At 41.7% G+C, this 12185-nt stretch overlaps 1 protein-coding gene across 6 annotated transcripts in view; it reads right to left on the minus strand.

Annotated features, from left to right (window-relative positions):
• COL5A3 (collagen type V alpha 3 chain) overlaps positions 1-12185 on the minus strand; it is a 213826-nt gene that overhangs the window by 13350 nt on the left and 188291 nt on the right. For all 6 annotated transcript variants that reach the window (XM_056570607.1, XM_056570606.1, XM_056570605.1 and 3 more), the window contains 19 exons: positions 9128-9217; positions 7880-7933; positions 7651-7758; positions 5634-5741; positions 5494-5547; positions 5243-5296; positions 4977-5084; positions 3976-4029; positions 3843-3896; positions 3706-3759; positions 3532-3585; positions 2714-2821; positions 2409-2462; positions 2278-2331; positions 785-838; positions 650-703; positions 463-570; positions 325-378; positions 131-184 (listed from right to left, as the gene is read on the minus strand). In XM_056570607.1, coding sequence (XP_056426582.1) covers positions 131-184; positions 325-378; positions 463-570; positions 650-703; positions 785-838; positions 2278-2331; positions 2409-2462; positions 2714-2821; positions 3532-3585; positions 3706-3759; positions 3843-3896; positions 3976-4029; positions 4977-5084; positions 5243-5296; positions 5494-5547; positions 5634-5741; positions 7651-7758; positions 7880-7933; positions 9128-9217 — 1332 coding nt within the window. The remainder of the gene's footprint in view (positions 1-130; positions 185-324; positions 379-462; positions 571-649; positions 704-784; positions 839-2277; positions 2332-2408; positions 2463-2713; positions 2822-3531; positions 3586-3705; positions 3760-3842; positions 3897-3975; positions 4030-4976; positions 5085-5242; positions 5297-5493; positions 5548-5633; positions 5742-7650; positions 7759-7879; positions 7934-9127; positions 9218-12185) is intronic.

The following is a 12185-nucleotide window of genomic DNA, read 5'->3' on the forward strand; positions in this document are numbered from 1 at the left end:
TGGACATGCCACGGCTACCTTTTGGCTGATATCCCTACTTATACTGGTAACATAGATTAAACATGAGATGTGAATGGGGCCTAAGAAAAAGACTGGAATGCTCAATCTTCAACAGTCGAATAACCCTTACCTTATCACCTTTGCTTCCTGGATCTCCTTTAAGGCCAGGCAGACCGGATGGACCCTATGGTGACAAAATATTTTCAGTTTCCAAGAAATGAACATATCAAAGTGCAAATAATAATACAAAAATGAAAGAAAACTGGAAATGGTATTGACACACAATGTAATTTTCCCCTTTACATATTCCGTTTCTGTCCTTACCATAGGCCCAGGAGGTCCTGTCTGACCAGGTGCCCCCAATAATCCTGGTTCACCCTAGTGAAAAAAAGTTTAAGATATTTAATGCATAGCTATATGAAAGAAGAACGTTTCCTGCGAAATACTTGAGTGACCACTCACCGCAGGTCCTGGAATTCCCCTCATACCCTCTGATCCTGGCTTCCCTGGTGATCCCTGTGGTCCGACTGGTCCAGTCTTTCCAGGAAAACCTTCAGTGCCAGGCTCCCCCTAGTAAACATATAGATATTGATGAATATAAAAGTTTATGCTACTTTGTTTAACATATTTGGTTATGTTCTATTGGTACCTTAGTTCCCTTTTCGCCTTGTCGACCTTCTTTGCCTGCTTGTCCAACTTGGCCCTTAAAAATATGAGTACATGTAAATTCAAAATATTCTAGCAAAAAGATAGCAACATCAACACTATAGATTTTGGTACTTACTCTTCTACCTGGTGGACCTGTTGGTCCAGGTTCTCCTTGAGTTCCAGGTGGTCCCTGTAGTGAGTAAAGTTTGAGAATGTAACATTGTCTTTCAATTGGTAATGGTACCAGATAGCCAAATAGCTGCCAACTGAACACTCAAGCTATTTTTCACAAATCCATAATAAACCTTCTTCTATATATCTTTATCCTAAAGAGATAGCAGCCGTATACAGATAGAGCTGAAGAGGAAGTGTATGACTATCTTCTGATCCCATAGAGATAGCAGATGGAGCTGGGAGGGGAGGGATCTGAAGGATCTGGTAGATAATGATGTCCTTCTAGTTTGCAGGAAGTCAGAACCCAGGACTGACATCCTGATCTGACACATTAAGCACTGTAATTTTCTTTGGGTCAGACTTGTGATCACATGACCAAATTACAGTAATAAAACTCATCGACAACTGCACTGGAATAAAACAAATGGCGCTGTGTGATGGTGAGTGTACATGATATGGGTAAAAAAAAAAAAAAACTATAGCGCTTCTTTAAAGGGGTCCTTCACACCTAGACATCTTATCCCCTATCCAAAGGATAGGGCATAAGATGTCTGATCGCGGGGGTCCCGCTGCTGGGTACCCCTGCGATCTCTGCTGTGGCACCCCAGACATCCAGTGCATGGAGCGAACTTCGCTCCGTGTTGAATGACTGGTGATGGGGGGTGGAGGCTTGTGACGTCACAGCCACAGCCCGCTCGTGACGTCACCACCACGCCCCCTTACTGCAAGTCTAAGGGAGGGGGCGTGATGGCCCCCTCCCATAGACTTGCATTGAGGGGGCATGGCCGTGACGTCATGAGCCTTCGGCGCTGAACCCGACGCTGTAAACGAACGCTGGGTTCAGCAGGGAGATTGCGGGGGTCCCCAGCGGTGGGACCCTCGCAATCAGCCATCTTATCCTCTATCAGATGTCTAGGGGCATTTGAGACTAAGGTTCTGAGTGATGAGTTGACACGTTTACTAGTGGCCATGCATTTTCTGGAAAACTATTTTGACTAGAATGGCTGGCTTTTAGTTAGTAATATTTTAACATAACTAGTGAAGCTATGCTCCATATCTTATCAATATATTTGTGTAAGAAACCCCATGAGGAAGCATGTGTCCTAATGGATGCCCTGTAATTCATCAATGTACATTATGAATCCTATTATCAGCCTTTAGGCCTCATTTACAAGAGCTTATTGTACCCATGTCTTCAAGTCCTTATTTGAAAGGTAATACCTGGACCCCCACTGATTCTGCAGAACCAAACCCACAGCACTGTGGATCTTTTGCTGTATCTTCAGTTCAGTTGAACCACATGGAGTTGAGGTGTTACATTCAGAATAAGGTTAGACTAGAATTCACTCTTCTGAATAATGGTGCAATAAAAACATCTAATTACGAGGACAAAAAAAAATAAACTATTGCTTACTACTTATTGAAAACCAAAAATGCAACATGTCGTATACTTACAGGATTACCATGTTCTCCAGCATCTCCTTTTTCCCCAGGTACTCCATCAACTCCCTGAAAATAAGCTCATTATTAATCAAAATATACATAACTTTACATATATACCAAAAAAGAATTCTAGAACATCTTACTGGAACTCCAGCTTCTCCCCGTGGTCCGGGGTCTCCAGGAAAACCAATGGGACCCTGAAATAAAATATTTCCATAAATTTGAGATATCCATTGCATAGGATAGTAGCAACATGATCTACCTCATTTATTCATTTATTGAATAAATACAAATACAATTTTCACAACTTTTTTCAGTGTTTTTCTGACTATAACTATTAACTGGATCCTTGTGATAGTTCTTCATTTAGGATCACTATAGTCATGCCAACTGGATACTGAAGGAGTTGGGTGACCGATCTAGTCATGTACAGGTATAGTCATCTCACCATGTTTCCTTTTGGTCCATCTTCTCCTGAACGTCCCTTCTTTCCAGGTGGACCAGCTGAACCTGATGGCCCCGATTCTCCTTTTTCACCAGCATCACCTTTGCCTCCCTGGAAAAAAGATCTTAGTCTGTAGGGTGAGAGCTTCTAAATTAAAGGAGTACTCCGCTGCTGGACATCTTATCCCCATATCCAAAAGATAGAGGATAAGATGTTTGATGGTAGCGGGACCCCCGCGATCTCCCACAGCACCCATTGTTCTAGACAAACACTGGGTTCCTGTGCCAGTGGTCATGACATCACGGCCACGCCCCTCGGTATGCCGTGCCACGCCCCATGTCCATAGGCATGAATGGAGGGGGCGTGTCGTGACGGCACAATGGGCGTGACCGTGACATCACAATCACGACCTCTGGCTCCTAGTGTTCTGAACAAAATGTTCAGAACTCTGGAGCACCGGAGTACCCCTTTAAGTATGCGATGTTGTCAAACGTATATTTGTCCAAATACACCATGAAGTTAATATTGCCATCTCCCCCCCCCCTCTTTCATTTATTATCTGTTATGAAATGGCTTTCCACTACATTTACACATGACTTGGGTGATCATTACGGTATATAAGTCATCCAAAAATTAGCAATAATAGTCGTAGATGCCATGATGAGTAGTGTAGACACACGGGCAAGAATGGCGCTAAAGCTTGACCAAAGTATAAGCCAACCAGTGGTATACACAGTAGCCCACTGACTACTATATTATAGACCCAGATGACCACCGAAGAAGCTCCATAGACAAATAGATGATCTATCTTCAGTACTTACTGGTGGGCCTGGTTCTCCTGGTTGTCCTGGATCTCCAGCTTCTCCATTCTCTCCCTATAAAAGCAGTATGGATTATTGGGTAACATCTAGGATGATTTAGTTAGCCTTATTTAGTTAGCCTTATCTAAAACAATCAACTATACAACATCATTCCAACAATAATCTCCAACCTACCTTTTCTCCCACAGCTCCTGGCTGTCCAGTGCCACCTGGATTTCCTTGGGGACCCTGAAAAGTGAAACCATGGTAGTCAGGGCTGGACTTATTTCATATTTCTTTTTTTTGTTCCTATAATGCTTAAAAATACTTACATCTCCACCGTTGGGTCCCATAGGACCCCTTGGACCTCCCATACCAGGGGGACCCTGCAATGATAATTGTATGTTAAACCTTTGTTAGCTCATAAGTTCAGCTTACTTATTCTATTTGTTTTGCTGAATGTACCATTGGTCCGACATGTCCACTTTCTCCTTTCTCTCCCGGAGGTCCAGGCATACCCTAGGAGACAGACAATTATTATAATATTACATAGAAATGTTAGCATGGTTTAAACTTTAAATTCTTTGTTTTAGGAGATGACCCTTTAAATATGATACAATACATGGTTCATTTGGTTTGGACAAATCAGAAAGAAGGTCCCTCTAATAAAAATGATAGTGGGGGCTGAGGGTGTTTTTGCTGCAGAGACAATGTCGCTTTGTATAATGAGTGTTCAATGCTATCAATGGACCTTGGTGGCACTCTTGAATTGTGGGCTGTGCTTAACATGACCCTTGGCTATAGCTAATAAAAGGGAATCCCTAACAGGAGCCCCTCCCTTTGACAAATCAGTATAGGACATAGGAAAGCTTCCGATTCTTAATATTTTCTCTGCTGATAAGACAATGCCAAAAGCATTGCATGCAACTTTTTAGGTGTTTCAGGTGGTCAGATAAATGGCCATTTGTCATATACTAAGCCTGACAGGGTTCAATGTAGCTATGCAACAATAGTGTATTATGTCCTTATGGATGTCTATGGTCTGTGGGGTAGACGGAAGAGAAAAATTTTTTGAAAGAGGCCTCCATTATAGTGTTTTGCTTCGAAGGACATAAAGGCCTGAAAAATATTTCTGCCTTTTGTCCCATTCCTCACCTACTAGTCTGAAAACAATACAGTTCCCAGTACAGTTAGGGTCTATTCCCATGGCAGAATTTCCGCTTGTGGAATTCCGCCTCATATTAAAGCCCATAGACCTCTATGGGATTCCGCACTCCCATTCACACTTCTGAAATTCAAAAGTGTGAATGGGAGTGCGGAATCCCATAGAAGTCTATGGGCTTTTATTTAAGGCAGAATTCCACAAGCGGCAATTCTGCCGTGTGAATAGACTCTTAATCAGGTCCAAACTTCAAGTGCATTGAGACACTTTTTTAAGAGACAAACTTTGGAAACATTTCACTTACCTGCAGCCCCCTGGGGCCACCTACACCAGGAAACCCTCTTTGACCTTCATCTCCCTTTTGTCCTTGCATTCCTGGCTGACCTCTACGTCCAGGCTCTCCATCTTGACCCTAAGGAATGGGACAGTGAATGACCCTTCAGTCTTAATTTTTTTTAAATTTACATTTGCAGGAGCGTGTATAGATATATCAAAAGACATCTTCTGTTGCAGTTGACTTAGGAATAAGACGTGCTTAAGAATAAGGCGATTTTCCATCACAGTACTTACTGCTTGACCGGGATGTCCTATTGGACCTTGGATGCCAATGGGTCCTGGAGGTCCCTATAAAAGAGATTATAAAAAAATACATATTGTGTAGATAATATGTAGGTTTATAGATATGTTCTATAGTTTATTTGTAATCATGTACTGCCCTCATACACAGCTTCTGCCCTCCATTTCCTTTTATAAGCATGTCCATCTCTAGAACATAATCTGTTTTATCAGATTTTAGATACCTAGGATACATATATACTTACTGGATCTCCATTGCCACCTTTACTTCCTTTCTGTCCTGGGCCACCAACTTCACCCTAACAATAAACATTCCAAAAACATTAGTATTCAATGTAGAAAAAAGAGAGACATAAAGGTGCCAAACTGCTGAGTCAAATAATACCTTATCTCCATCATCCCCAGCAGGTCCTGGTGGACCAGCTGGCCCTGGTGGTCCAATGCTTCCCTGGGCACCATCCTGGCCATCTCCTCCCACAGGTCCTTTCTCACCCTGTGTTGTCATACACAATAAGTTATTTATGATAAATACTGTACAATATGCAAAATCCTTCTGATATCATCAGCCAAGGGGTTCAGGGTTAACCTGCTCCCAATGGATCAGGAATCCACCCATCAATGACTTCCCTTTTGTATGCCCTCCTGGAATGTTTACATATGGTGTACTGCTTACCTATATATGCTTACCTAAGATCAATTTTATACACACATATCACAAAACATGATAAAAACCACAAGTAGGAGCACACTATGCAGAGCAAATTTAGCTTTGTAGATTTTTAAGTTGTATTTTCCAATACTTTTCTTAGACTTTATTGTTTGGAACATGAAGAAGGCATTTAAAGGGTTGAACAGTATTGGAAAATTATAGCCACTTTCTTTCCAGTAGAGCACCATGCCTGTCTACAGGCTGTGTGTGGTATTGCAGCTCAGTTCCATTCACTACTATAGAGCTTAACTGCATTACTAGACACAACCCATGGACAGGTGTGGAATCAGCAGTAATGTTTTTCTAATTCTGTTCAGCCTTTTTGATATTTTTTTAATTCAGGCTGCAATATTGTAGCCAACGTCTATGTACAACCCCTCAAAATCAGAAGGAACACTCATACATGCCATTGGAAGATGTTATTCAGTCATCTGTCTTCAGGGGAAAGTTGGTTGAGCCTGCAGATTTTGGTGGGGTGGGACTTCTGTCTATTTTGTATACATGGGGAGAAGGATTGGGCAAAGCCCATTATGTTCTCAGAGAAGTAAGCTTTCCCCTTCTCTCTTCCCATATAGAACACATGAACACTCGGCTGAGCCAAGCGTTATTTGTGTATGGGATAAATGTGAGGGATAGGTGTAAAACTAGCTAAAGGTTAAATAATGACAAAGTTGTTGTGACCGACTGGGGGGACAGGGAAAGTAAGCCCTAAACTGACTCTAAAAACACTCACCCTGACTACTTGCCCATCCATCCTAAACGATGAATCGACAACTTGGAGCCGGTCCCTGCCTGTGCTAAAGTGCAGTGGCGTAAAAATACATATAATACACAGTCGGCCACAGGCCAGAAACAAGAAACTACTAGACAATCAGATATACCAGACTGGATACAAATACAAACAGGGCAGGATATAAACAGGCAAACTGATCAGGAGCATAGGACACTGTTCACAAACAGATACAAGTACAAAGGACAAAGATCAGATCAACCAAACAGGATATAAATATAGAACACTGTTCACTCTGAACAAAGATAACTAACAATCAGATTAGGTCCAGAACACAAGACTGGGAAAAGGATGAGTCAGCAGAGACTCCAGGAACAAACAGAAATAAAAACTCAATCCCCCAGAAAACACAGGAATGTCTTGTTACTAGAACTCAATCTCCCAGAGTCCACCATGGAGCACAGAGATATCTTGTACTAAAACTCAATTCCCCAGAGTCCCAATAAAAGGTCACAGGGATGTCTGGTTACAAAAACTCAGAAAACGGATAGAAGAAGACTCACAGTGTAAACAGCGACATAGCAGCACAGAAATACAATCCTAAAAATCGGCTAATGTAACACAGACTAAGATCTACAATAAAAGACTTTAAACCATGGCTAAAAACTCAGACAATATCACAAGGTAAATGCTCAAGCAGACATAGTCAGAGTATTGCACAAAGTTTATTGCACTAACAGACATCATAGTATTGCACTCAATAACCAGCCCTGAATGCAGAAGTCTGGCTCAAAATAGACACACCCGAATTCTCGTTCGTTCAGAGCATTAACCATTCCCTATCCAGGGAGAATAGTAAACTGTTCTGAACAGCCTAGTGTGTGAATACACCCCTAAATAGAAAAATACAAAAACAAATAAACGGACATTACAACAGTGTTACCTTCTTATCATGTTACTTACTGGATTCCCCTTCTCACCAGCAGGTCCTGGTGGTCCTTGTGATCCAGGACGTCCTGGAAGGCCAATCCCACCAGCTTGTCCAGATGGACCCCTCTCTCCGCCTGGACCCTGTGTACAGTTTCAAGGCAATGTTTTAAAGGTAACTTTTTAAATGTCAAGGGACTATCTGGGTCTAAACATATATAGGTAACAGGGGCAGCTCTTAAATTTCTGGATGTCAGGCACTTACTATAGCTCCTGGTGCACCAACTGGGCCTTCTCCTCCTTTTAAGCCAGGTGGACCCTACAAGAAACAAGGCAAAGAACACAGGGGTTTAATATGAGTTGTAATAGGGAATATATATGTTATGTAGATATGTAAAAACTGTACAATTATAAGGAATCCCTGTGGAGTACCCTGTGGAGGCCTCTAGCCTGGTTATAAGATGAGATACAGCCTACAGGTTCTTTATGGCATTCGGCAGCACATTTGCCCACAGATGTTGTAGATCCTGCACACTTATAGGCTGCCGAAGCTAGTGCAATAAATGCTCAATAGGCGATAAATCTGGTTACCAGGCAGAGAGATTCCTGGTAAACCCCTGCTGTGTGAGCATTGTTCTGCTAAAATAAAGCTAGTTTGAAGCCATGTGAGGCAACACATGTGGTCACAGGATGTCCTGAACGTATAGCTGTTGGTCACAGTTGGGTGACCCATTGTCATGTACAATGGTTCTCCAGATCATTACACCAGCAGTCTGGGCAGAGTATCAATAGGATTGAAGCGAGGCCTTCATACTGGAATCTGACTGTTGTCAGATCCAAAATGGAACCCGGATTAGTTGCTAAAGAAGATACGGTTCAGGTTTCTCGTTCTCAACACCACTGCAAACCAAGGCTATAATGGCTGGCTTTCAATTGCAGGACATATAATGGGCGCCATGACACCAAAAATCTTTCTTCTAAATCCCTGGAAATGGTCAGGGCAGAGACAATGGTGTGTAGTGGTCAAAAAAACTGCCCATTTATGTTGGTGGATTAAACAATCCTCTCTACTGGTGGTTTATCTGGCCCTTCCAGAGTTTGTTTCTCCTGTATTCATGCCCTCACATAACAACTGCTCTCTAAACGCTTAATGCCCTAGATGGCGAAAAAGTTCTTGAAACAAGCATCCTACTTCTCTCAGTCCAAGGATGTGCTTCCTCTCAAAGTCTGTCATCTAGGCCAAATGTCTTCGAGTGCATCATAGAGGCATGTCTAGCTGTCAATGATCTTTTACCAAGAGGTACACTACCAAAAAGTAGCATCTGCGAGCCTCTATAGGACAACAGGGATAGCAACTTTACACCCATTTGTGGCAATACCCAGTGTCTAATCATACCCCACATGCATTTACATACATTTCTGCCTGAGACATAAATGCATGCTGAGTTTTGCAGCAATCCAACATAATTTTTTGGTCAAAAGGGGAAAATATATATAGATAAGTGGTACTTACCGCTTCACCCCCTACGCCACGGGCACCTGGAAATCCCCTTAACCCTTGAGGTCCAGCTTTACCAGGTATTCCGGAAGGACCTGGGTCACCCTGGGACAAAAAAAGGATAAAGATTGCTTGTAAATAGTTGGAGAACAAGAAAAATATTTAATAAAAATTGTCATAAAAAATTGATAGCTGAAAAACACTAAAAAACATAAGTCATTAAATAAGGTTAAAAAATAATATAACATAATGTTCAATAACAAATTCAGCTTGGCTACATCTGTAGTCTAATACTAGATGTAATAGAAGACTAGCTCATCAATTAAACTATATCATAAAGATTTTAGGGAGACTTTGAGGTATATACATTCAGATTACGGCTTTCTGGGGTTGTCGCTTAACAATAATAGTAACCCTCAATGGGCTATACTCAGGGGTATCATAGTTTAATTCTGGTCCCTGTTGTAATGGGTTTTTGAAAAAAAAAAAAAAAAAAAAAAAAACTGCTTTCTCTTAGAGTTTACGTCTCCATTGTAATTTTTGAATATATTGGTTTAAGAGTCAGTGTAATTTTGGATTAAGAATGATAAGGTTCCCAGTTGTCCTATTCTTGGTTATACTCTCTATTAACATTCATTACACTGTGTTTTTTGGAGCTAATGAGGACACTAGTCTCTTGCCAGAGGTGTTGTCACACTGTGGGAGGACACATTTTTGTGGCTATAAAGGGATGGGAAAATCTTTTAGTGATAATTAAATTAGGGCCTTTGCTTCCATAAATAGGGAGGTTGAAGAAACAGGAGATTTACAGTTTGTTCCTCGAGTGGAAATCTAAAGACTGTGGAACCCTCTCTAGTTTGATGATGAATCCTACCTACCCATCATCTGAAATACAGAAGATACAGGGCCTCTTGATGACCAGTAAACATCATCTTAAGTGAGCCTTGTCTTTAGTAAGCCTCATCTCTTATAAGCCTCATCTCTAGTAAGCCTCATCTCTAGTAAGCCTAATCTCTATTTAGCCTTGTTTCTAGTAAGCCTCATCTCCAGTAAGCCTCATCTCTAGTTAGCCTTGTCTTTAGTAAGCCTTGCCTCCAGTAAGCCTTATCTCTATTAAGTCTTGTTTTTAGTAAGCCTTATGTCTACTAAGCCTCATCTCTAGTAAGCCTTGTCTTTAGTTAGCCTCATCTCTAATAAGCCTTGTCTCTAGTAAGCTTTGTTCTTAGTAATCCTCGTCTCTAGTAAGCCTCATCTCCAATAAGCCTCTCTAGTAAGCCTTGCTTTTGTAATCCTTGTCTCTAGTAAGCCTCATCTCTAGTTAGCCTTGTCTTTAGTAAGCCTTGTCTCTAGTAAGCCTCATATCTTGTTAGCCTTGTCTTTAGAAAGCCTCATCTCTAGTAAGACTTATCTCTAATAAGCCATGTTTTTAGTAATCCTCATCTCTAGTAAGCCTTGTCTTTAGTAATCCTCATCTCTAGAAAGCCTTGTCTTTAGTAAGCCTCATCTCTAGTAAGCCTTGTCTCTAGTGAGCCTCATCTCTAGGAAGCCTCATCTCCAATAAGCATTGTCTCTAGTGAGCCTCATCTCTAGTAAGTCTAATTTCTAGTTAGCCTCATCTCCAATAAGCCTTGTCTCCAGTAAGCCTCATAACTTGTTAGCCTTGTCTTTAGTAAGCCTCATCTTCAGTAAGCCTCCTCAATAGTAAGCCTTGTCACTTGTAAGCCTCATCTCTAGATAGCCTTGTCTTTAATAAGCCTCATCTCTAGTTAGCCTTGTCTTTAATAAGCCTCATCTCTAGTAAGCCTCATCTGTAGTTAGCCTCATCTCTAGTTAGCCTTGTCTTTAGTAAGCCTCGTCTCCAGTAAGCCTTATCTCTAGTAAGCCTCATATCATTTTTAGCCTTGTCTTTAGTAAGCCTCATCTCTAGTAAGCCTTGTTTTTAGCAACCAGCAGAATATATCATAGTGGTCGGCACTCCTACCCCGGCAACTCCACACTTACATCAGACTTCCCAGAGTGCGCAATATGCAGCTCCTGACTGCCAGTCCTAAACCAATGACCGTGGTTCCAAAGCCCCAGAGACACAGTTCCAAATTGCAAACATTAAAGAAGATGGGTGTCACTTACCAGCCTGAAGGTAAAGGATTTCTTTATTTCATAAGTGCAGATAAAACAGGGTGCAGACACGGACGGGACTCAGGGAATGCCACAGGTCAGCAACATGTGGGTTAACAGCTGTTTGCGCATGCTTCCACACGCTTCATTAGACCCATAACCGCCCTCCAACATGTCACCTAGATATAGCTCCACCCGGTGACGTGTGGAAGCTCAGGTGTAGAAAGATAGAAATTTTAAAAAACAAAACTAACATTCAACAAGTCAAGTTAGAGGAACACACTGTAGTCTACTCTTTCATTAAGGCCAAGATTTCCAGAGCCATTCAGCTTTATAATCCATTTAGCCTCTCTAGATGGAGCAGAAGTTTTTTCCTGTCAATGTTTTCTCTTACTCTCACCTGCTCCAGGCCTTGGAAGAGTAGACTACAGCAGTCACCTCTATGGACAATGTTCATATGATCAATTCATCTTGGAGAACCTTTCTTTGATCGAACTGAGTAAACGTGCTCTCTGAACCTCGTATACATGGCTCTCTTGGTGCTGCCAACGTAAAACCGCCCGCAGCTACATGTGATGGCATAAACCACCCACTGTGTCCTACAGGTAATAAGGCTACGTACCACAATGTTTTCGCCTCCTATTGACACATTAATTCCTGGGTTCAAATGCCGGCACCATGTGCATGAGCCGCACCTGCGGTTACCTACAAGACTCACACCAGTCCAGTGAGCCAGTCCTTACTTCTAGATTTAGAGGAAGAAATACTGCTTGTAACCACATCTCTCCCATTTTTACAGCGGCGAAAAGAAACAATCCGTTTCTCATGTACTAACTTTCCTAAATCGGGATCATTGACCAGTTTTTAATGATCGCAGATCTGATGACCATCTCAAGGGGGCTAAATATAAAAAGAAGACATAAGCCCTCATTTACTAAAGTCCAACCGACTCTTTTCC

The sequence above is a fragment of the Hyla sarda genome, chromosome 4 (genome assembly GCF_029499605.1).
Source record: "Hyla sarda isolate aHylSar1 chromosome 4, aHylSar1.hap1, whole genome shotgun sequence".
Lineage (NCBI taxonomy): Eukaryota > Metazoa > Chordata > Amphibia > Anura > Hylidae > Hyla > Hyla sarda.